We start from the raw sequence: 26,031 nt of genomic DNA on the forward strand, positions 1-26,031 counted from the left end.
GGAATGTCTGCATCGTCCCTCTCTTTTGTGAAAACTGATGCAAAAGTATTCATTAGGAACATTACCAATGTCATCCGCCTGCACACACGGGTTATCCTTATGGTCCCTAATAGGCCCTATTCTTTCTTTAGTTATCGTCTTGCTCTTTATGTATTTGTAAAAATCTTTGGGTTTTCTTCGATTTCACTTGCAAATATTTTTTCATGCCCTCTCTTTACTTTCCTAATTTCCTTTTTAATTTCGCCCCTACACTTTTTAAACCTCTCTAGGGCTTCTGTAGTTTCAAGCCCTTGATATTTGTCATGAGCTTCCCTTTCTTTCTTTATCCTCTCCTTTAAGCCCTTTGACATCCAGAGGGCTCTAGATTTATTAATCCTACCCTTTTCCTTAAAGCAAACATACTTGCTCTGAACCCTCACTATCTCTTCCTTAAATGTCTCCCACTAAACTGGCACTGATTTACCTTCAAGTCGCTGTTTCCAGTCCACTTTAGCTAAATCACATCTCAGCTTAGTAAAATTAGCTTTTGTCCAATAGAGAACTATTATCCCTGGTCCATATTTGTCCTTTTCCTTAACTATCCCAAAACTAACTGAATTATGATCACTTTCACCAAAGGCTCCCCAACAGATACCCCTTCTAACTTAAAAGCAAAATACTGCGGATGCTGGAAATCTGAAATAAAAACAAGAAATGCTGGAACCACTCAGCAGGTCTGGCAGCATCTGTGGAAAGAGAAGCAGAGTTAACGTTTCGGGTCAGTGACCCTTCATTGGAACTAACTTCTGACTTCTCAGCTTCATTCCCTAAAACTAAGTTCAGAACCGTCCCCTCTCTTGATAGGCTTGCTACATACTGGGCAAAAAGTGCTCCTGAATGCATTTTAAAGAACTCTGCTGCCTCTGTGTCTTCCACACTAATTCTACCCCAGTTAATATTAGGATAGTTGAAATCCCCCACTATTACTGCCCTATTGTTTTTGCACTTCAGATTTGCCTATTTATGTGTATTCACCCCCAGTTTTATTCTCATTTACGCCTTTTAGAATTTCACTTCCCCTTTTACTGTTAGAACCAATAGTGGTTTGTGTTGCTGTTTCACCTAAATTCCTACGGTTTTTTTAGTTCCTCTTTTGTAAAGAACTGAGTAATCAGAATTCTGCTGCTGATATGAAGCGATCTGATATTGTAAGAACGTTCAATTTTAACCATTAAGTAAGACAGTATGATTGTCAAATTGTAATGCCTTAAAATAATTAGTGCCACAATTGTACAACTACACAGCAGTTGGTGACCACTGTACTTTTGAATTAAGGTTGCACCAGTGCGCAGGTGCCATTTTGGTGAAATAAAAAGAGTCCTGGGCCCATGGGTGAAACAGGTGCATGGAAATAAGGGGCCTAATGCCTGTTTGAGGCCCCATTTTCCTGCCTTGCAGGCCGCGTTCCGGAAAACATTGCCTACTTGCGGTTTAACCAGTACTGCTTAAAAGGGACCACTGGAGGCTGCCACCAAGAAGGTAAGTTTGTTAAGCACATACTTGCTGAATGTGTAATGCCTGCTCCACCCGGTTCCACTACAGTGTCAAAGACCATTGCTGGTTCGCACTGGGACTGCTCCCAATTGTCTCCCCCACCAATCCCCAGGACCTACCCGAAGACTGCTGCTGACAATACAGCAGCCCAAAATCCAATGCCACTTCACCAGTGACACCCGGAGTACGTCCACAGATCGCCAGTGTCATTTAAATGAGGCCCAATATTAGGTGTGCCTTGGGCCTAACCATTTTGGTGCAGAGACTGAACCAATTTCCAGGCCAACATGCCTTAAATGGGGCAAGGTAATGAGGACGTGCCTGTGTGTACTAATCCCAAGTTTAAGTGAACAGTGATCACTGGTGTGCAGTCAGTCCTGCAGAGTGGGAGAAGCAAGGTAGTGCTGAGGGATGCAAAATCTTTCGCAAGTTTATGCTCAGATTCACATGATCAAACAGCATAGTTGACTCTTAACTATATTTATAAGTGGCTGAGCAAGGCACTCTGTTGTATCGTATGGACGGGCATAAATGCCAGTCTTGTCAACAGTGCCCCCATCCAGAGAATGAATACAATGCAAAAGTAAAGAAATATACAACAGCAAAAATAAGCAGCTAGTGAAGAATTCAGCTTATTGACTGAGTTATTAACAAGGTATAGTTTCCTTATTAGTTTACCCTTATATGGAATTGTTTTTAACTTTGAGATAATCATGTAATATACATAGATGCTAATTACTACTACAAAGCAGGGATAAGCAACAGATATTAGTCCATTTATTGCAATAGGAATTGAGTCAGAGTTTGGATGAGCCTGAATACTCAGTAATGTACTGCATTTGATTACCCATTGTAAGTATTATATGATTAATAAAAACACAAGTACTTGAACTTCACATTCTGAATCTTCTTGATTATGAGGCATAAATAAATGCATTCTCTAACAAATTTCCCTCTCAACCATTCTATTATCTTGTGCATTGTCTTACAAATCATGCAAGTGAACCCATTCCCTTCTGCAGGCTTGATAGAAGTTATTTTCCCCCTTTCCTTCATTTGTAACTTGACTATTAATTCATTTAGGGTCACACTTTTTTTTAAAAAATCTTTCATGGGATGTGGGCATCATTGGCAAGGCCAGCATAATATACCCATCCCCAAATTGCCCTAGATGACTTTGTGGTTTGCTACGCCCTTTCAGAGGGAAGTTAAAAGTCAACCACATTGCTGGGTATCTGGAGTCACATGGAGGCCAGATCAGGTAAGGAGGGCAGATTTCCTTCCCTAAAAGACATTCGTGAACCAGATGGGTTTTTATGACAATTAATGATGTTGGCATAGCACCATTACTGAGACTAGCTTTCAATTCCAGATTTTTATTAATTAATTGAATTTAAATTCCACCAGCTGCCAAGGTGGGATTTGAACTCCTGTCCCCAGGGTATTAGCCAGGGCTTCTAGATTACTAGTCTAGTGACATTGCCATTACCCCACTGTCTCCGTTTTAGGGATGTATTTATTCTACATGCTTGCCATTATACCTTTAAATATCATCCATTGTACTTGAATCAAGTCTGCTTGAGCAACATACCATAATACATTTCCTTAAGGTCTCTGCCCTTTTCTTTGAATGTTATATATCTTGTAAGGTTACATATCTACCTACTGGTATATTATCCAACTTAAAGGTCATTCTGTAGTCACTATCCCCAGGGAGTGCCAAGACATTCATTCCCTGTATACTTGGTGGATCCTTAATTAGTAATGCAGTTAAGATATGCACTACTGTGCATGGTTTGCTTGATCAATCACATCCTGGGCTGAAATAGATCATTCGTGACATATCCAGAGCTCAAAAACAGGAAGCCCAGTTTTATACACCACAAGCTTAATCCACATTGGGACTTTCCCCATCATCAAAGTAAATTCAGAAAGACCGGAGCGTTTTGGTTCCTTCTCAGCACATTCACAAAGAACTGTGTCAAGTTAAATTTATTGTTGGTGTCACGCACACCACCACCCCCCCACAACCTGCCAAGAATGAGGCACATCAATTTTGTCATACGAACATTGATTGTAAACTGTTGCTGGAGCGAGGAAATGACTTGTTAAATAGGTCAGCCACGGCTGGAAAAAACATTTGCATACTAACAGACAGTGCTTGGAGGGACAAAGGGGCTATTCCCTGCTCCAATTTAACCCACAATGGTCTCTGAGCACCAGGTACTGTGTGCAAGAAGAAACATTCCAGGGTCGACTAAGACAAGACAATCCACAAACAGACGTGGTCAAATCAGCTAGTCACATGACTAACCTGCTTGGCAACCTGGGTTTTTTCTGAATTGTACAAAGAGTTTGAACTCGGAAAGACTGTTTTCGCCTGGAGTGAGAAGATCTCTCCTGTCTGCTCCCATTTCTTTTTCACAAGTCTCTGGACCCACTGAGGACACATGAACTTCAAGAGAGAAAAATCTCCTACATCGAACAAGGTTTAAAGAAGAATACCGAACCCCAACAAAAAGCAAGACCTACCTACAATCAAGGACTTTACAGTGAGTTCAAAGAACAGTAACCAGAACCATCTTCAGATATTGCCTCAAACTTTTCCACTTTATCTCTTCTGCTCTTTTCTACCTCTATCTGCGTGCGTCTATTGCATATGCATGCTCGCGTGGGTGCGTCGTGTACCCGTAGGCGTTAATTGAATTAGAGTTTAAGTTTAATAAAGTTCAACCTTTTTTTCTTTAAACCTGAGAAAACTCGTTTGGCTAATTTCTTTGCCTTATATTTGGAAGTTAGTGAACATGGATTCACTAAGGGGGAGCTAAAAAAAAAGTGTTTAAAATTAAATCCTGTTACGGTAAGACCAGGTGAATGCTGAGAGGGAATCCTAGACCCCTTTCTCACCTGTTCGTAACGGTCGGGATTTCCTGTCTCTTTAATTCAGGATACAAAAGCAAGAAACTGTTGTTATTTTATAACACTGAAGAATTTTATTTAACACCCAGGCATAAGTTTTTTTGCCATAAAAAAGTATAATTGGTCATACTATCTTTCTAACAAGTGCAAAACAAGAACAAGTGATCAAGTCCTTTTCCTTGGGAGATAAAGGTTTGGTCCTGCACTGTCTTGTTCAAATGTCACACCTGGTTCTCCTAATTCTCTGCTTATCTGTCACATACCTGTCCCTTGTCCTTTTCTACAGGCAGTCTTTCCCACGGCAGTTTGATGCAATATTAAAATCTATGATACTTGTTTGAACTTGAACATTAGCATCCGGCATTTTTACTGATTTCAGTCAAGTTCCTTTTCTCCATTGGGTTTTTGATACAACTGATCCATTCTTTAGATTAAATGGAGTTGTTTCCTTTCTGATTACATCACAGAGCTCCAACACATCTGATGTGTGGGCATCGATGGTCCACAGTATGGCCTTCAGAGCCATTGATAATGGTGATATTCCTCAAAAGGTTGAGCCTCACTGTGAGTCACTCCCTTCACTCTGCAACACCGAGCACACCCATGCCTCAACCAACATAACAGTCACAGGTCTCAAAAGGAGGAGCACCAAGATGCATGGGTGGTTCTTGGTACTAATCTTAAAACCATTACCATTCCTCCTTCTCCCTCATCTACAGCAGCAGTTAGACATTTGGTACAGATAATTTCCATGTTGCCATCCATTCACTTCCTGGTGCACAGCAGAACCCTCTTTCTTTTGTGAGCTGGTGAATTAGAGTCTTCTATTTGCACACACACTCCACTCATTTTCCAGCTGCCATGCAGATACAACTTTGCTACCACCATTGGCTCAGACTCCAACAGAATAATGATCTCTCCTGAACCTGAGGACACCCTCACAGTCTGAAGAGCACCAGATTGGTCAGTCATCGACACTAACCCAGAGCAAACTTTCAACCGTGACTGACAATGGAATTTTGCCAACAGCAAAATGGTCTAGGATAATTTGGGTACAATTATGACCCTTTGAAGATGAGCACAACTCACTGACCCCATCTCACCACCACCCCCTCTTCCTATGACTCCATGAGCATCAGAACACATCACTTCAAAAATTACCTTGACAGCGTCTGTCTATTGTTCCAAAACAGGCTTCACGCCCCACAATAAAAAGCTCTGTGCTTTCACCCACGAGATCTTCCCTTTGCAGATATCATACTAAGATGCTGCTTAGTAAAAGGAGAAAGCAAGCAGGATCTGGCCTCAGTTTGTTTACGACCTTGGCTGAAGAGGCAAGGGAATTGTTAAGTATCTACCATTTGTCATTGAGTATCAGCAGTCACACAAAGCCAATCCCACGCTTCACAGTCAGAAATACTCCTGGATAAATCCTTTGGCATGACAGCCACTCAGACTTGGCGGTCATCCGTTGTCACAAGGCATCTGGCCAGCGGTCACTAGTTTCTCAGCAATGTAGAATAATGCAATCAGAAAGGAAAGGAAGTGGCCAACTACTTACAACTAACTGGCTGATTGATTATCCTGCTGTTCTCAACCAAAGCCTGTGATATACTTCAGCCAGCCATGACACAGCAGAAAAACTGAAAACTCATTCTATCTTTGTGAGTCATTTCTCAACATTAAAGCATCTAAGGTAAGGGAAGATTTTCCTGCATTCACTAATGCTACTGTTGAAGTCAGTGCCACTATAAAAGCACATATCCCACATTCTACTCGTTAGTTATTGGCCTACTATTTTCTTTTTCTTCTTTTGGGCCTCCTTATCTCGAGAGACAATGGATACGCGCCTGGAGGTGGTCAGTGGTCTCCAGGCGCGTATCCATTGTCTCTCGAGATAAGGAGGCCCAAAAGAAAGAAGAAAGAAGAAAGAAGAATTAGCAGATGCACAAAATACACCCGGTACCTTGCTTTAATAACTCAACCTGAAAAGCATGTTGGCAGTAAGGTGCTCGACGGCGGCCTCAGCACAGATCTAGAACTTCCCACTTCCATTTCTGTATTTCCTCAGGATGTTCCATTTGTATTTCAAGGTTGAATGAATGAAATAAAATGAATGCAAAAATTCCCTTAAAAAATCAGCAATTCCACTCAGGGAGGCCACAGGACAGTGAACCAGAGGAAACTGATACACGGGTGAAATAGGGACCAGTCTTCTGGAGTTGTGGTACAGATGTGTTGTTGGGACATTGTAGAGAGATTTCCCCAGGGGCGGTAGAGCTTCCGCTTTGGGTGCAATCACTGCTCTGGCGCAAACTGCACCCAAACTTGTGTTTGTTTAGAAAAGTGATCGCCCCCACAGTTTCTGCTCAAACTCATTTGCATATCAAACGCAAAATCTGCCATGCAGCCGCGTAATGAAACGTAACCTTTTAATGAAGAATCATCTCAAACATTGCAAGTCTCCTCAAAAGGACTGCAAATGAGCAGAACCTTCCAATGGTCATTAACCAGGCCTGGGAGCATAGCCAGTTTGTGGGCGTGGCCTGCTTCTAGCTCAATGTTTTAAAACCAATGCGAAATATGGTGGGAACTGGAGTGATGCTGAATGGACATTGTGCTTAAAAATTCCACGATCATTTGCACCGGTTACACCAATCTCAAGCGAACTGTGAAGACGACCAGCAGAATTGAGCAGAAACTCCAGGCCATTATCTAGCCTATGCTGTACCTGCCCTGGAAGTGTTTGATGGGACAGTGTAGTGGGAGCTTTACTCTGTATCTGACCCAGGCTGTACCTGCCTTGGGAGCGTTCAATGTTACATAACCCAACACTAATGTCCCTTGTCAAAGTAAAACAAAACCTTGCTGCCCATACCCTCGCACCAACTCCCGTTCTCCTGAGACACATTAGTTATCTCCCATTCCAACTTCCATATACTTATCACTAATGTGCTCACTGATCTACAAAGGTTCCTGGTCTGACAACACCTGGATTTTAAAATTCTTATCCTTGTGTTCAAACCCATCTATACCCCCTCCCAATGTTAGTTTCCTTCTCCAGCCCTACAAACCTCAGTGATCTCTGTGCTTCTCCAATACTCATCCCGGATGTTAAATCGCTCCATGTCTTCAGCTAGTCAGGCCCTAAATTTTGGAATTCCCTCCCTTAACCTCTGCTCCTTTAAGACGCTCCTTACAACCTACCTTTGGCCAAGTTTTGGCTCGGTGTCAATTTTTTCTTTCTGATTAATTTCCTTTGAAGTGCCTTGGGACATTTTACTACATTAAAGCTGCTGATACAGACAACAAAAAGATAAGCTTCAACAAATCTACATACTATATAATGCTTTATCTGACAGTGTTAATTCGCAACTGGGCCTTTTCATTGCACCAGATGCAAGTAAACATTGTGCAGCATCACAAGGTCAGGAGTTACGGCCAGGTTTGCAGTCAGAAGCAACGGCATAGAGCATGAACACAAACACGTACAGCAGTTAGCAATTCCAAGTATGGAGCCAAGACTATACCAAACTTCCAATCCCTTCAACTTTCAGTACTACTGAGCACCGTCCTCTCTGAAGTCAGACATGACCCGCCCCCTCCTGCCTGAAAATGCTGAACTGTTTCATAAGGAGCTTTAGTAACTCTCACTGCAGCTCCGGTTAACGTTTCAACCTCCCTGGTCATACGGAGTGGCAGCTTCTGCAACCGCTGAATCCACCCTTTCCACAGCTCACTCTTCTGTTCTTTACATCTCTGGAATATTTGCGTCTAATTGTGACTGCAGTGTGGGGGTGGGGTAGGAGGATAGAAAGAGCAGGTGGGGGGGGGGGGGGGGGTGGAGGGGGGGGTAGTGGTCCACTAGGCCTGCTGGAAGAGGAAGCAGCAGAGTGGAGAGAGTCCAGTAGCCCTGCCAGTAGTAGCTAGGGCATCATGTTTACAGACACTTCTTCTCCAGTTCTGACAAAAAGCTCATGGACCTGAAACATTAATGCTGCCTGACCTACTGAGCGCTTCCAGCATTTTCTGTTTTTACAGCTTTCTTACTGCGTCCTAGGCAACGGCTTATCTAGGTTTATTATCTGATTTTTATTTGATACTCCTATTTATAAAACCCAGAAGCTGAACAGTCTTATCAGCTTGCCTCCCAGCACTTAGAGAGTTGCATATCTAACCCCTTCAGTCTCTCTGCTCCTTTTACACCCAGTGTATCTCTCTTCTCCCTCTCAAAACACATCACTCTACCTTTTCTCCAGATTAAACTTCATCTGACTTGCACAATTAACCAACCTATTGATTTATTTTTTAACCAAATTCACTTAACAGTCCTCTTTGTAGTTAACCACAATCCCAATTTTTACACAGCAAGCTCCCACAAACATTGTGATAATATCTAGATAAACTGTTTTTAGTTATTGGTGGAGATGCCAGCCTGGACACCAATGAGAACTCCAGGTCACTCCTTTAAATCGTGTCATGGGATATTTTACAACCATCTGAAATTCGTGGGATGGAGGGATTACCTCATGAGGAAAGATTAAATAGACTGGGCCTTTATTCCCTAGAGCTAAGAAGAATGAGAGGTGATCTCACTCAAACATATAAACTTCTTACAGGGCTCGACAGGGTTGATGCAGGAAGGATGTTTCCCCTGGCTGGGGAGTCGAGAACCAGGGGCACAGTCTCAGAATAAGGGGGCAGACCATTTAAGATTGAAATGAGGAGCAATTTCTTCACTCAGAGGGTGGTGAATCTTCGGAATTCTCTGCTCCAGAGAACTGTGGAGGCTCTGTCATTGAGTAGGTTCAAAGACTGAGATGGATAGATTTCTACATATTAGATATCAAGATATATGGGGACAGTGCAGGAAAATGGTGTTGAAGTAGAAGATCAGCCATGATCTCATTGAATGGCGGAGTGGGCTAAAAGGCCTACTCCTGCTCCAACTTCATATGTTCTTATGTACTGTACTGGGAGAGTCAAGTCTATATTTCGTGCTCAAGCCACTGCAAGGGGTCTTGAACTCAAGACCTTGTAACTCAGAGACAAGAGTAATACCCACTGAGTCACAACTGATACCAATATTTACTCCTCACCCAACCCATAAAAAAACAAAGTGACTCCTGACAACGCAACGGCCCACCGATGTCATCAGAGCGCTGCAAGTTGCGCACATGCACAAACGGGCTCCTGCTCGCTGCACATGCATGGACTGCCATCTTGCCAGGACTGGTTGGCACATGCTCTCGGTGTTCACACGTGCATGGTAAAGCGTTCGATTGCTCCCCACTCTTCGCTTCCCGCAGCCCAACCCCGCTGTCTGGCCGCTCGCTTCCCCGCTCTCCTCCAGCCGCTAGCTCCAGGCCCGCATCCCTCCTCTTGGCCACTCACTCCTATGTCGACTCGTCACCCCTCCCGGCCCGCCTTGCTTCTTTGAGCAGTGCGCGAAGAACGATCGACCGTGGGAGCAAGTGGCCGAGAGAAGATAAGTGCCTGAGCCTGGAACTAGTAACTAAAGGAGGGCGGGGAACGATAGGCCGGAGAGCGGGGTGGTGGAGCAGGGTGGGGGAGGGGGGGAAGCAGGAGGCCAGAGAGTGGGGGGGGGGCGGGGAGCGAGAGGCCGGAGAGTGGGGGGACGGGGAGCGAGAGGCCGGAGAGTGGGGGGGGGAATAAATCTGTGATAAATTGAGCAGCTACATTTTCTGTGATAATTGAGCAGCGCCATTTTTAATCCTGGCAACTGCCTGAATATCGCAGACAGTGACGTTCCAGTGGAACAGGAACATTTGCGTATGTGCTACTACTGCACCACCTAGCAGTTGCGTTGTCAACAAACACAGCCAAATAAAACCAGATGACCTAATTACCCGTGCCATTTTCTGTTTCTGGAATGTTGCTGTGCATCAACTGGCTACCACGTTTGAAGGCATACATTGGTTACACTTCTAAAATAGCCAATTGTCTGTGAAGCGTGGCGAAACAGCTAAATAAATGCTAGTTCTTGCTTTCGGGAAAGAGAGGTAGAACAAAAATGGCTAAAATAAAAGACTGAAAGATTACCTCACCCTATGATTTCACCTCACTCCAGAAAAAGCCTGGCCCATATTGTGAACAAACACTGAAGCTTTCTGCTCTTTGACCTTTTACCTGCAGTTAAACTGTTTGGTGCTGCATTAACAGGAAATCTAGAATTGCCAGTTATAAACAACCAGCTAATGAGCTTGGAGGCTAATGTAACCTGCCAATTAGTGACTTGCAATCCCCACCCAGAAGAGAAATGACTAGAAAAGTAGGCACAGGGAAAACTTTTAACTGTTCAAACATGACTGGATTTGACTGCAATCTGTCAGCACTTGAAGCTTTGTTGCATCATCCCAGATATTCATGCTCCCACATTCTGACAAAAAGGTAATAATACTAACATTCTTTCCCCCCTCCAAGACCTCATAACAGCTCAGTGGGTAGCACTCTCGCCTCGGAGTCAGCATGTTACGATTTCTAGTCTCATCCCGCAGACTTGAGCGCATACTCCAGGATGACACTCCAATGCAGCATTGACGTCATGCAGCACCACCAGGGGTGCTTTTATTTTTAGATGAGACATCTGGGCCGGATTTTCGTTTTGACCCGACGTTATTTTTAAATGCAAAGCAAGTATTTGGCCTGGGAGCAACTCCGGCGCCCAATTAGAGACGCCGGAAGCATTCCGGAAGTGGGAACAGGAAACTGAATGCAATCTTTAAAGGCAAGCAGCGGCCATCACTGGGCTTGCCATTGCCTATAAAAATCAGTCACCAGGGATCTCGAAGGGCCTGTGTGGACTTGGGAATGTGTCCCCAGGCAGCATCCCGCTTTTCCCTATCCGGTTTCCTGCCACTTTCCACTGTGACTTTAAACTCTTCCAGCATTATCCACACTGGAGACACATCTGAAGCAGCTGAGCTTCATTTTCTGCCTCTGAATTAATTTACTCAGCCATTCCCGTAGTGTTCATCGCCCTCCACACTGCTGATGTCTTCACAAAACTGTTGTGTTCCCCCTCCCCAGCTATTCACAATATATATTAATGATATAGATGAGGGAATTAAATGTAATAGATTCAAGTTTGCAGACGACACAAAGCTGGGTGGGAGTGTGAGCTGTGAGGAGGATGCAGAGAAGCTCCAGTGTGATTTGGTCAGGTTGAGTGAGTGGGCAAATACAATGGCAGATGTAGTATAATGTGGATAAATGTGAGGTTATCCATTTTGGTGGCAAAAACAGAAAGGCAGATTATCTGAATGGCGACAGATTGGGAAAAAGGGGAGGTGCAGCGAGACCTGGGTGTTCTTGTGCACCAGTCGCTGTAAGTAAGCATGCAGGTGCAGCAGGCAGTTGAGAATGGCGGAGCAGGCTCGAAGGGCTGAATGGCCTACTCCTGCTCCTACTTTCTAGGTTTCTATGTAAGAAGGCAAATGGTATGTTGGCCTTCATAGCAAGAGGATTTGACTATAGGAGCAAGGATGTCTTGCTGCAATTATACAAGGCCTTGGTGGGACCACATCTGGAGTATTGTGTGCGGTTTTGGTCCCCTTATCGGAGGAAGGATGTTCTGCGAAGGTTCACCAGACTGATTCCTGGGATGGCAGGACTGACGTATGAAGAGAGATTGGGTCAATTAGGCTTGTATTCGCTAGAGTTTAGAAGAATGAGAGGGGATCTCATAGAAATCTACAAAATTCTAACAGGACTGGATAGACTAGATGCAGGAAGGATGTTCCCGATGGCAAGGGAGTCCAGTAGCAGGGGTCACAGTCTAAAGATAAGGGGTAAGCCATTTAGGACGAAGATGAGGAGAGATTTCTTCACCCAGAGAGTGGTGAACCTGTAGAATTCTCTGCCACGGAAAGCAGTTGAGGCCAAATCATTAAATACATTCAAGAAAGAGAGTTGGATGTAGTTCTTAGGGCTAATGGGATCAAGGGATACGGGGAGAAAGCGGGAACAGGTTACTGAGTTTGGATGATCAGCCATGATCATATTGAATGGCGGAGCAGGCTCGAAGGGCCGAATGGCCTACTCCTGCTCCTATGTTTCTATTGCATTTTCCCCACTCCCAGCCTTTAAAAATTGTTCTCTGCTACTGACAAGCCGTTAATGAGCTCTACAGGCAAGCACCCGACCCGTTCCCTCCCTGCCAGCAGCACTTTGACAATAGCATCGTGTTCGGGAGGTGACGGAACCTAGTGCCGTCCTCCGAGAGCGCGATATTCAAATTGTGCTGGCATCCGTTCCCGCCTTCAGCGGGGTTTGAAAATCCAACCCCTGGTCTCTCAAGCGGATGTTAAAAAATCCCAAGGCACTAATCAAAGAAGAGAAGGAAAGTTCTCTCCAGTGTCCAGGCCAGGAAGGGAATTGGATAGCTCATTGAAAGGGAGGGAGCAAACAGGAGAGTGAGATTAGGCTACTCATATGAAGAAAGGTGATAGCACAGACTCAATTGACCGAAGGCTCGACTCGGGGATGGAACATTCTACGGTTCTACAACATTGGTCATACCCACTTTCAGCCAGTATCCAAATGTTGAAAAGTGTGTGTGCCTGGAAGCCAGAAAAGGGTTGAGCTCAGCTCGACTGCAGCAGTTATAAAATGTGCCAACCGTTATGTAAGCAGTAGCCACAGAATTACAGGAGTGTCACTGACTGTGTCCACTGAACTGCACCTTTACGTGAATCATTGCCTTCAAGACACAAAATAAAAAAAACCGTGTGCTTCAAATGTTCGACATTCCAGCCCTAAACCGCATCCTGTATTAAATATGTCATAAGTATTTCTTTTGCTGGAGGCCATTGTAAAAACACTAATGAAGTTCTACTAGTAACAATTAGATGAAACCAGTAACTTCAGATTTACTCCAAGAACAGTGTTTAAGACTCATTTTCGATTCAACATGCAAAAAGCACAACCCAGAGAGGAAGCACTGCTGGACCATTGAGAGCATAGAAATCATGAGGTTTCAGGTAATGATTCGGAGATGTACAGATAGTACAAAGACAAAAGTAATAGATTGGAAAAAAAAGCCAACTATGGAGGGAATGAGGATGGGGTTAAGGAAGGTAAACTGGAGAAAAATACAAAGAGGTAAAAAAGTATTTAAAAGGAGGGAACAACAGTGTTCAGGAGAAAAATATTCCACTAAAAATAACAAATTAGCAAAGCAGAAGATGCCATGGTGTAGTAAAGAGGGTAGGATGAAATTGAATTTTAAAAAATGTATACGCAAGATACATAAACAATAAAGGAGAGGATGACAAAAGAGAATATGACGAGTTTAGGAAAGAGCTAATTAGGAAGGCAAAGCTGAAATATCAAATTAAATTTCAAAGAATAATAAAACAGTAAACTATTCTATAAGCATATAAATAATGCAAGAAGAAATGAGAGGGACGAGACCACCAAGGGGAGAACAAGATAAACTCACAGAAGATATTAAAATGGCAGAGAAACTGCTAGACATATTGCCACCAGAGAAGTGTGAGCCATTTGGTGTGCGAGCAGGGTCTCAAACATGTGACTGAGGATCCAGACAACCGGACCCACCAAACAGGCTACTGGTTAAAACAAGGGACCCTCCAAAAGTACCACCCTGAATTAGGGAGAATGGCTAAGAGGGAAAAGAAATAAGCTAAAAATCCCACAGCAAAATGTTAAGAGCTGCTGTGAGAAAGTCATTTTATATTTGTGTATGCCTGTGCTCTTTGCAGAACTTAAAGTCTTTAACCCTTTATTATCTGGTTTTTAGATGTTGAAAGCACAAGTTTGTCACTGATCCAAGCTACATATCTATCTATGCACCTGTATATCTTTGTGGGAAACAGTACAAATTCAACTGTTGAGTCAGTCAAATATTAAAACAGAATTACACCAGCATTTTTTATTTAAAATGGGAGTGTTGTCCTTTTTAAGGAGTTACTTTTGCAAAAGCACTGGTTTGCCTTGTAAGAGATAAAATTTCAGTCTTGAAGCAGAAGCCTGGCAGAAATCCAATTTGAATTTTTCAAAACACTGCTAGAAAAATCAAATTAAAGACACATTAGTTACTGTTTCTTTCAAATGAGGCTAAATAGCAAACATCAAAAATTGAAATTTAGTTTAAGGGAGAAAGAAAGATAAATAAAAGAGGCATTGAAAGATCCTGTCCCCTTTTTCTGTTGTAAAATGTTGGTTTTGTTTAACTATGAAAGCTAACTTTTTATGTTTTGTTTCTTGTATATAGTTTATCACATTTATTTGAAAAGGCACCTGGTTGACAACAGGAGAATGACGTAAATTATCTTTTCATAGAAAATGTGCTATTTAGTTAAAAAATGATGGTTTGAATTAAATTGGGAGCATTAAAGTTAACTAATCTGTTAAGCTGGGAAAACTGGAATTTCATTTGTGACCACAATGAACTTCCAATTATGTCATGGTATGAGGAAGTCTTTAATTCCAAATATAAGGCTCGCTCATATACCATCGACAGTTTGAATTTTATATGTTTATTACTGTGAATTGGAATTTGGAATCATCCTGGTTGTATCAAAAAAATCCTTGGGTTAGAAACCTCTTACAAAAAGATGTTGTAGTTAAGAGAAGCACTCTGAAATATTAGATATGATAAGCATAATGAGAGAGGAAGTACTAGAGGGTCTGACATTCTTGAAAGTGGATAAATTGCCAGGGCCAGATGGATTGTATCACAGGTTGTTAAAGGAAGCCAGGGAGGAAATAGCAGATACGCTTCGGATGATCTTCAATTCTTCACTGGATACGGGCAAGGTGCCAGGGGATTGGAGGTTTGCGAACATTATACCATTGTTTAAAAAGGGTGCAAGAGATAGGCCAAGTAATTACAGGCCGGTCAGTCTGACCTCGGTGGCGGGTAAATTATCAGAATCAATTCTGAGGGACAGAATAAACTGCCACTTAGAAAGGCACAGATTAAATCAGGATTGTCAGCATGGAAGTGTTAAGGGAAGGTCATGTCTCACTAAACTGATTGAGTTTTTTGAGCAAGTAATAAGGAGGATTGATGAGGGTAGTACAGTGGATGTGGTCTACACGGATTTTAGTAAGGCATTTGACAAGGTCCGCATGGTTGAATGGTCCATAAAATGAAAACCCATGGGATACAGGGGAATGCAGCAGGTTGGATCCAAAATTGGATCAGTGACAGGAAACAAAGAGTAGTAGTCAACGGATGTTTTTGTGAATGGAATGCGGTTTCCAGTGATGTTCCACAGGGCTTGGTGTTGGGTCCCTTTCTGTTTGTGGTATATATTAATGATTTGGACTTAAATGTGGGAGGCATGATTGGGAGATTTGATGATGACACGAAAATTGGCCATGTAGTTAGTTGATAGTGAAGAGGATAACTGGAGACTTGAGAATGATATCAATGGTTTGGTTGAGTGGGCAGAAAAGTGGCAAATGGGATTCAATCCAGAGAAGTGAGAGGTAATGCATTTGGGGAGGGCAAATAAAGCGAGGGAATATACAATAAATGGGAGGATATTAAGAGGGGTAAAAAAAAAGAGACCTAGGAGTGCATGTCCACAGGTTCCTGAAGGTGGCAGGACAGGTAGATAGAGTGGTGAAGGTGGCGTATGGAATGCTTTCCTTTATTGGTCGAGGTATAGAATCCAAAAACAGGGATTTAATGTTGGAACGGCATAAAATGCTGGTTAGGCCACCTCTGGAGTATTGTGTACCGTTCTGGTCACCACATTACAGGAAGGACATAATTGCTCTGGAGAGAGTGCAGAGGAGAGTTCCAAGAATGTTGTCAGGGCTTGAAAGTTGCAGTTATGAGGAAAGATTGGATCGGCTAGGGTTGTTTTCCTTAGAACGGAGGAGGCTGAGGGGTGACTTAATTGAGGTGTACAAAATTACGAGGGGCCTAGATATGGTAGACAGGAAGGACCCGTTTCTCCTAGCGGAGAGGTCAATTACCAGGCGGCACAAATTTAAAGGTGGTTAGTAGAAGGATTAGAGGGGATATGAGGGAAAACTTTTTCACCCAGAGGGTGGTGGGTGTCTGGAATTCATTGCCAGCAATGGTGGTGGAGGCAGAAACCCTCAACTCATTTAAAGGGTACCTGGACATGCACCTGAAGTGCTGTAACCTGCAAGACTACGGACCGAGTGCTGGAAGGTGGGAATAGATTGGGTGGCTAGTTTTTTGGCCGGCTGAATGGCCTCCTTCTGTGCTGTAATTTTTCTATGGTTCTATTTTTCTATGAAGAGACTAACATGCAGGAACTAGAACAGTAGAAGAAAAGAGGAAAAAAAAGACTTTCATAACCACCAGCCTTCCCAAAACTCTTTACAGCCAATGAATTACTTCTGAAATGTAGTCACTGTTGTAATGTAGGAAACACGGCAGCTAATTTGCACACAAGCAAGCTTCCACAAACAGCACTGCGATAATGACTGATGATCTGTTTTTGTGATGTTGACTGAGGAATAAATATTGAGCAGGACACCAGGGATAACGCCCCTGCTCTTCCTTGAAATACTGCCATGAGATCTTTTACGCCCACTGAGAGAGCAGACGAGGCCTTGTTGAACCAAAAAGATGATACCTTCAAGAGTGTAGCACTCCCTCAGTACTGCACTGGGGAGCATCAGCCTTGATTTATGTGCTTAAGTCTTGGAGTGGGGCATAAACCTTCTAACTCAGAGAAACGAGGGAGGAAATAGCAGAGGCACTAGTATCCATATATAAAAATTCAACAGTAAATGGAATAGTGCCAGAGGTCTTATGGAGGAAAGATTGCAGAAACTGGCCTGTATTTCAGAGTTTCGAAGAATGAGAGGTAATCTCAATGAAACTTACAAAATTCTCACCGGATGTGACAAGGTCGATGTAGATAGGATGTTTCCTCTGGCTGGTGAGTCTAGAACCAGGGAACACAGTCTCATAATAAGCGGAATGCCATTTCAGACCGAGATGAGGAGGAATTTCTTTACTTAAAGGGTGGTGAATCTGTGGAATTCTCTACCCAGTGGGCTGTGGAAGTTCAATCATTGAGCATCTTCACGACAGAAAAAAAAAAGATAGATTTCTGGATACCAATGACATCAAGGGATATGGGGATAGTGGGGAAGAAAATGGCGTAGAGTTAATGATCAGCCATAATCTGTTTGAATGGGGTAGCAGGCTTCATGGGCCAAATGGCCTACTCCTGCTCCTATTTCCAGTAAACAGTAAATGCAATTCCTATCTTTAAAAAAGGTATATAGAATATAATCCAGAGAACTATAGACCAGGTAGCTTCATATCAGTGGTAGAAAAGATATTAGACTATTTGCTAAATGATGAGATAAAGAAAAACATCTAGGTCAGAATCTTAGTCAGCTGCAAAGCAATGGCACTTGCCATCGACCTCAAAGAAAGCTGCCCACAAAGATCTAGTGATCTCTTTGGGATGGATTTCCCCGTTCCCGACATTAATTTGAATCTGGCCCCCAGTCAAAGGGATTTCCAGGGGTCTAGCAACAGTGATGTCATCAAGCAGGGTAAGCAGCCAATCAGGAATTACACAAGTATTCCCACAGACATGAAACCAGAAGTAAAATGTATCGATTATCCTTCACTTATTATAAATTCAACAGTGAGAGAGAGATTTGGACATACACATGGGAAGGAGGTAGAAGTTGAAATGTCATAATTCAAAAAAAAAGATTAAGTGACAATGGAAATTTTTATCATAATGGAAAAATTTAACATGACGTAAATATGAAATTTTCCAGGGCTGCAGATGTTTGTCAGTAGCAATTGTGATTTAGTATGCCATTATAAACCCAGTTACAGTATTAACAAGGTGCAATTTTTTGAAGGGGTTTTAACAGCAATATTGATAGCATAAAAGGGAAAGTTCTCATCATATCAGTGATTTCTAATTGATTTCCATTTGCAGAGATTCAACAGCGCACGCTATGGAGAAGCGTAGAATCACTGACAGCAACTTCTGTATTTCTGCTTTTAACCATGCATGCTACTATCAGTTTTTGAGTAGTGATGATGGTGAATGCTGACTGTTTCACCATCTAAACCACTGCAAACTTCTGTAACTAGCGACTGAATATAATAACTAGTCAGCATAGATCTCCAAAAGGAAGATAATTTAACCAACATTATTTAAGAAAGTACCAGAAAGAATAGATAATGAACATGGGATACATGGACTTTCAGAAGGTGTACAGAGAAGAGGCCAAGTTCAGGTGCATGGAATCAGGGACCAGGTAGCAGAATGGATTGAAAAGGTAGCTACAAAACAGAAAGCAGAGGGTAGGAGTATTTCAGACTGGCAGAAAGTGGGAAGTGGTGTCCTGCAGGGATCTATGCTGGGACTGTTATTTGTCACTTTTGTACAGCGTCAACTGTGGCTCGAGTGGGCAGCACTCATGCCTCAGAGTCAGAAAGTTTTGGGTTCAAGTCCCACCCCAGAGACTTAACATGTAATCCAGGCTGACATTCTAATGCAGTACTGAGGGAGTGCTGCACTGAGAGCTCCATCGTTCAGGTGAGATGTTAAACTGAAGCCCCGTCTGCCCTCTTGGGTGGATGTAAAAGATCCCATGGAATTATTTTGAAGAAGAGCAGGGGAGTTATTCCCCAGTGTCCTGACCAATATTTCTCCCTCAACAAACACCTAAAACAGATTACCTGGTCGTGATCACGTTGCTGTTTGTGGGAGCTTGCTGTGCGCAAATTTCCATGTTTCTTACTTTACAACAGTGATTACACTTCAAAAGTCTGTAAAGCCCTTTGGGACATTATGAGGTCCTGAGAGGCACTATATAATTGCAAGTCTTTCTTTCTTTTCATGATTTGGACTCAGGAAATGGAGGTATTGTGTTAAAATTTTCAGATACCACCAATGTGGGGAAACAGCTTATAACATGAACACTGCAACAAAATACAGGAAGACATGAACAGGCTTGCAGAACAAGCGGACAATTGCCAAATGAGATTCAATGTAGTGAAATGTAGGTTGGCTCTTTTTGGTAGGACGAATAAACAGGCCACTTATTCCTTGGAATGTAAGAAACTAAATAGGTAGACAGGCAAAGATCCAGCAATACAGGTAAATAAGTCATTAAAAACAGCAACACAAGTTGATAAGGTCATAAAGAGTGCAAACAAAGTACTGGAGACCATTTCTAAAGGATTATAATACAAAAGTAGACAGATAATGTTAAATATGTTCAGAACTTTGGTTAGACCACACTTGCATTGTGAGTCTTTTGCACAGTTCTGGCTTCCTTACCACAAGATAGGATAGTTAAGCACAGGAGAAAGTGCAGAAAAGAACTGAGAGGATGCAACTATTAGGAAAGTGTGAGCAGGCGAGAACTCTTCTCTGGAAAAGAGAAATGTGGAGAAACTGCTTCCATTTGTGGGTGACTGCACGACATGAAGGTATTAAAAAAAGATAGTCACTAACAGATCAAAGAAGAATTCAGGAAGAATTTCTTTACAGAGAATGGTGAGACGTGGCACTTACTGCCACATGGAGAGGTTGAAGCAGATAGCATTGATGTATTTAAAGGGAAGCGTTATGGACAGGAGAGACGTGATAGGGACAGCTCCTCCTTTTCACCTCTCGACTGACTGAAGACAGCATGTTTAAAAAAAAAATGTTTTAGCCTGAGTGCTTTAATTGTCAGGAACAGACAAATGACAGGTTTTCTCCTAAGTTTTAAAGAAAGACAAAAGGTTTATTGTTCAATACCCGGATATACGCAACAACACCCACTCTCACTCAAAAAATGATTATGATTATAAAAGTAGCATACGTTTAGGTCTCAAGATTTCAAGAGTTCTGTTCCACTTGCTTTTCCCCGGAGTGAAGACTTGAAACGTTGCAGGTCTGTAATCCCTTTTTGTCCACGGAAGAAAAGCTCTGGAGGGTTAGGAGGCCACATTTGCTGTTCTTTTATGTTCGCAGCAGCAGATTTTTCTTCTTGTACGCCAGTCAAGGTTCAATGGCAAAGCCTTGGTACGATTCCTCAGGTGAGAGTTCAAAGCTAACTCGAGTCTCTGCCTACATGAGGCTTAAAGCTGGTGGTCTTAGGCAAGGTCTTTACTCTTCGTTGGCAGATATGTTTCAGACTGTCTGCCCAGAATACGCTTTATTTAAAACCCCTCGTCAGAAACCTAGTTTCAGTCATGTGACCAGAGCATCTCTTTCCATTGCCCTCAAATAGTTTCTGATGGTTAGGCCATTGTCACACAATGGAATCCAGGTATTATTCATCCATACACCACCTTGATAAAATAGAGTTTGTCACACCCATTTTCTGGGTTTCATGTTTGGAGTCGAAGAGTCTGCAATAGTATTTGAACCCAGTTTTTTTTTTAATTAGTTGGAGAAAATGTAGCCATTACTGCAGGAAAGGTCATTTGTATTTTAATGACTTCAAGAATTGTCCAGACATGAAAATTAGCTTGGGGTTCTTGCAGTTCCATGTGAATTGGCAGGAAAGAAAAGGTCACCTGACCTCACACTCCATTTTGTTTTACAGAAAAAAAGTGTTCATTTCAGGCTTATATTTCATAAGTTCATATTTATAGTTCATAAGTTCATATTGCATGAACATGACAGAGGCTTGATGCACATGATGGAGAAGGGAACAGAGGAATACAGGGGCAGGGGAAGAAAGAGGAAATTAGAGTGGGAGGAGGCTCTTGTGGAGTATAAACAGTTGCATAGACCAAATGGGCTAAATGATTTCAGTGCTGTGGATGCTATGTAATTTCAATTTTTTAACCAATGTTGTAGAATAGGCAAGATTTGTTCACACTCCCTCTCCCCCCCCCGGGAGTTCCATGCTTGTTAATACAACACTTCGTTCCTGTTAGCAAGCAGCTCAAGTCAGGCATTGTGCATCTCATTGCAAGGTAAAGCTTCCCTATCTTTCCCTCACCTACACATGGACTATTTTCTAAATTAGTGATTCTGGAAGGGAGGCTTACTCACTGCTGAGTACACTGGAAACCCAGGAACTTGCTAACCACGATTTACCAGGTGTAAGACTTAAACAATTTTGGCTGTATACAGCAAAATTTTGAATATGTAATGCCAGTGGGTGAGACTCCCTGCTACCAGCACAGTCTCAAACTCTCCTTCCCTCTACCCCAGGGTTGAAAGCTCATCTCAGAGTCAAATATGACACAGAGCTTGCGAACAGTCTGGTTCCACCTCAGACAGCTGCCAGACACAGAGCGATGGAATCAGTAGGAGAGGGAGCAGAGTTTGTGGCAGGGACTGAAAACAATGGCTTCAGTCTTCCCAATATTTAATTTGAGGAAATTTCTACTCATTCAGTACCGGATGTCGGATAAGCAGTCTGACAATTTAGAGAGAGTGGAGGGGTTGAGAGAGCAAGGCTGAAGATAAGCTGGTGTTATGGAAGCAGAACCTGGAGTTGGGCCACCATTTCTAACATCATCCAGGGCACACTCTTCACTGTCTCCACAGAGCAAATACTGTCCCAAACATATAAGCGGAACATCTCCGCTCAGTCCGCAAGCAGGACCCTGAGCTTCCGGTTGCTTGCCATTTCAACACTCCCCCCTGCTCTCATGCTCACATCTCTGTCCTGGGATTGCTGCAGTGTTCCACTGAACATCAACGCAAGCTCGAAGAACAGCATCTCAATTACCGATTAGGCATGCTACAGCCTGCCGGACTGAACATTGAGTTCAATAATTTCAGAGCATGACAGCCCCCCATTTTACTTTCATTTTTAGTTATTTTTTCTTCCTTTTTTTTCCAATTTTTTTTTTTGCATTTATTTCATTTCATCTTAGTTTGTTCAGTTTGCTTACCCACTGTTTTTTTTTTCAGGTTTGCACTTGCTGCTGTTCAATATTCAGTGTATTTACACCTAATCTGTACTAATGCTTTGTCTTTCAACACACCATCAACATATTGTTTGCCTTTGCTCCGTGACCTTTTGGTCAGCTATGTGGCCTGGTCCAATCTAGACCTCCTTTGTTATCTCTTGCCCCACCCCCACCTCACTTGCTTAGAACCTGTGACTTTTCTAATATTTGTCAGTTCCAATGAAGGGTCACTGACCCGAAACGTTAACTCTGCTTCTCTTTCCACAGATGCTGCCAGACCTGCTGAGTGGCTCCAGCATTTCTTGTTTTTATTTCAGATTTCCAGCATCCGCAGTATTTTGCTTTTATATAAGCTACCTAGCCAGCTCTGGAATACAGTAGCACTCTCGCTTCGGAGTCAGACGTATGCAGGTTCAAAGTCCCCCACTCCATAAACTTGACCAAAAAAAAATCTAGGCCGACACTCCAGTGCAGTGCTGAGGGAGTGCTGCACTGTTGGAGGTGCTGTCTTTCAGAAGAGATATTAAACCGATAGAAAGGTCATCGACCGGAAACGTTAACTCTTTCTCTCTCCACGGAAGCTGCCTGACCTGCTGAGCATTTCCAGCATTTTCTGTTTTCATTTATATTAAATGGAGGCCCTTAGTGCCCTTCAAGTGGGCATAAAAGATCCCACAGCAGTATCTGAAGAACAGGGGAGTTCTCCCTCATGCCCTGACCAAAATTTACCCATTGAGTAAGATCATTGAAACAGATTATCTGCTAACTATTGCACTGTTTGTAGGACTTTCCTGTGCACAAATTGCACTATTCCTACATTACAAAAGTACTTCATTGTCTGTAACACACTTTGAGATGTCCTGGGGTCCTGAAAAGTGAGATTACAAATGAAAATCTTTCTTTCTCGGAGCTGCTGATTTCACAGGTTCTTGCTAATCTCAGCACGAATCTGCATGCTTTCCTTTAGTCTTTGCACCTCAGACCTCAGCTGTGCTCAAGGATGGGCAAGTGAGTTTACCCCAGAACTCAGCCAGTGCCGTGGAGCTAACCACTAACCAACACATCGAGGAGGACTCCTCCTTTGATTTTCCTTCCTCCCTTTGTCGGGAAGCACCTGGCCTGTTACTCAGTGCCCTCCCTAGAGGCTGAGATCAGCATCAGGAGAGCTCAGCCTGTTTGCACAAGTATCAGAGTGATGCAGCATACAAGGAGGCTATTTAGCCCATCCCATCTACGATTCTCTTTGGTAAAGCTACTAGTTAGTTCCACTCCCCACCTCTTTCCCCATAACCCTGCAACATTTACTCCCCCATTCCAGTTAATTATCCAATTCATTTTCGAAAGTGTGCAGGTACTCCCTTCTCAGCCTTTCAGAAGACAGTCCTCAAGTGTAACCTAGTCAGAGAGTATTGTTCAGGAGCTATTCAGTTCACTGTTAATACGAAATAAACCTAACAATATCTCAGGCAATAATACTTTACTGGGAGAAATAAACACTTATAGTTTCTCCATCCACACATGCACAAGGTTAGCCTGTAATTTGTAAGAATAAACTCAAATGATGCATCACAAAACCTTCCCAGTCCTGTCATTAAATAATAATGGTGTTCGTCTCGACTTCAAACTTCAACAGTATTGGAAAAAAATACACAGTATATCAAAGCTGATCAATGGCTGCAGTGAAAATGTTCGCTTCTTCCCCAGCCCGGACCAACCCACAATAATGTGCTTGCTCTGTAAACTATCCCTGATCATCATTGGGTCAGAATCCTGGAAGATCATTCCGAACAGCACTGTGAGATCAACGTTTACCCCACAGACTGCAGCAGCAGCTCAAGAAAGCGGCTCCTCAGGGGCAACTGGGGATGGGTTGAAAAATGTTGCAGCAATGCCCACATCCTGAGAGTGAATGAAAGTCTTCAGTGCATCTCTGCTCTGTGCACATCACCCCACAACTAACTTTTGGAATGAGTTGATGCCCCCTCCCTCCCCTTCCCAAACACTGGAATTCCACCCAAAAGTCTCCTCTTCCCACCCTATACTTGATTGGATGGGACACGGAAGCACATCCTGTAAAGTCAATGACCTACATTATCACCTGGGTGAATCTCACCAGTCACACCCAAAGCCAGCAGCCAACTCTGTAATCTCACCTGGCAGTGCCCAGGCCAGGTGTGCAGGGCCGAGAGTCCAGAGCCCCTCCCTTGTTTGATTTTAGAATTTCTGAAGTCTTCCCAACTGGAAAGTACCAAGGGAAAGAATTAAACCCAGGGCAGAGGCAACCGAGAACCATTACCACCCCCACCCAGGTCAGTTTCTGAAATTGACAAGAATCTAAAACAAAATATATGAAATGAGCAAACTTACCCGGGAGATAGTCAGCGGCTGCTCAAAATCCTTCCCTCCGACCAGCCTGAATCCCCAGGGCGCTGGTCCAAGCAGATTGATCCGAAACTGGGACATGGTGAAGGGGGTCGAATTCAGAGGAGAGTGGGGGGTGGGGGGGGGGCGGGGGTGAAGGAGGGAGAGCCGGAATTTGGAGGGGGTCCTGGAGTGAGGGGCTGTACTCACTGCTGGATCCCGGAGTACAACTTCCTCCTCCTGCTACTACTGTGGAGTTTTGTTTAAACTTTAAAAAGGAGTGGAGTCATTTCCGAGGTTTGTGTGTGTTTTATTGTGTGGCCAACACACGTCAGCCAGTCCCTTGCCCTGTTGCCTTCTATGGTGCCTGGACTCCGGATCCCGCCTCCTCTCTCAATCCGGTGACTGTATCCACACCCCTTTAATTTAATTCAAATTTCCCATCTCGCTCCAAAAGGACGGGGAAAGTTCTCTCTCCCTGACAATAAACACAGCTCTCAACATTTGCAATGAAGTGTTTGTAGATTTCCCCCGAGCTGATAAGGACAGCAACGTCACAAAAATCAAGACAAGGAGATATTTGAAAATAAACTATTTGAGATGACGCTGTGTAAACAGTAAACCCACATCTGTCCCTTGTCATGCAGGTTTTTTTCATGCTGAAAAAAAAACACTCAATCTAAACTTTGCACTGTGTTTCTGGGGAAACGGATTTGTTATAAAATACAATAGGAACATTCCCACCTCCTGCCTTGTATGTGTACAGACTATCCCCATATTCCTTGTCAATCATGTCGGATTTCAGTAAAACCGCCCTTTACCCATTAAGTGCTGTTCAAGTCATATTTATAATATATGTACTGCACTATTTTATTTTTTTCCTTAAGCACTGGTTTCTTTTTATTTTCAAAACTCACCACAGGCCTTCCAATCATTTCCTTTCCATTAAATACCCCATCTGTCCAGCACCACATCTTGTGCCAGCTCTGCCCTGTTACTGGGCTATATTTGGTCTTCAGGCTGAAATGCCTGCAGAGAAATATCGGGACATCGACTTTGAATTTATCTCTGTCCCATGAACTTCCCCTGACTTTTTTTCCAAGATAGTGCACAAGTTCTCATGCTTTCGGAGAGGTTTATCTCACTGAGGAATTGCATAGTAATGTTGTTCTATTTGTGGAGGAGAGACATTTGTAAATTTGTGGTATTTTATTTGGGTTGGTGCAAGTGCCAAGTAACATTCGCGCCACACACAAGTGCCAGGCACTGACCATCTCCAACCAGAGGGAATCTACCAACTTCCCCTTCACATTTAACGGCATTACCATCGCTGAATC

General features: G+C 43.0%; 1 protein-coding gene across 5 annotated transcripts in view; it reads right to left on the minus strand.

Moving 5' to 3' along the window:
* pdlim1 (PDZ and LIM domain 1 (elfin)) overlaps positions 1 to 25,214 on the minus strand; it is a 121,110-nt gene extending 95,896 nt beyond the window's left edge. Inside the window, exon 1 of one of the 5 annotated variants that reach the window (XM_068020236.1) lies at positions 24,701 to 25,214. In XM_068020236.1, the coding sequence (XP_067876337.1) occupies positions 24,701 to 24,796 (96 nt within the window). In that variant the 5' untranslated portion in view covers positions 24,797 to 25,214. Of the gene's footprint in view, positions 1 to 5,613; positions 5,727 to 5,810; positions 5,835 to 10,515; positions 10,582 to 24,700 lie in introns of those variants that run through there. The other 4 variants (XM_068020240.1, XM_068020239.1, XM_068020237.1 and 1 more) reach the window with 4 other exon arrangements.
* Between the last annotated feature and the right edge of the window lie 817 nt (positions 25,215 to 26,031).

Source organism: Heterodontus francisci, chromosome 42 (genome assembly GCF_036365525.1).
Source record: "Heterodontus francisci isolate sHetFra1 chromosome 42, sHetFra1.hap1, whole genome shotgun sequence".
NCBI classification, from domain to species: Eukaryota; Metazoa; Chordata; class Chondrichthyes; order Heterodontiformes; family Heterodontidae; genus Heterodontus; species Heterodontus francisci.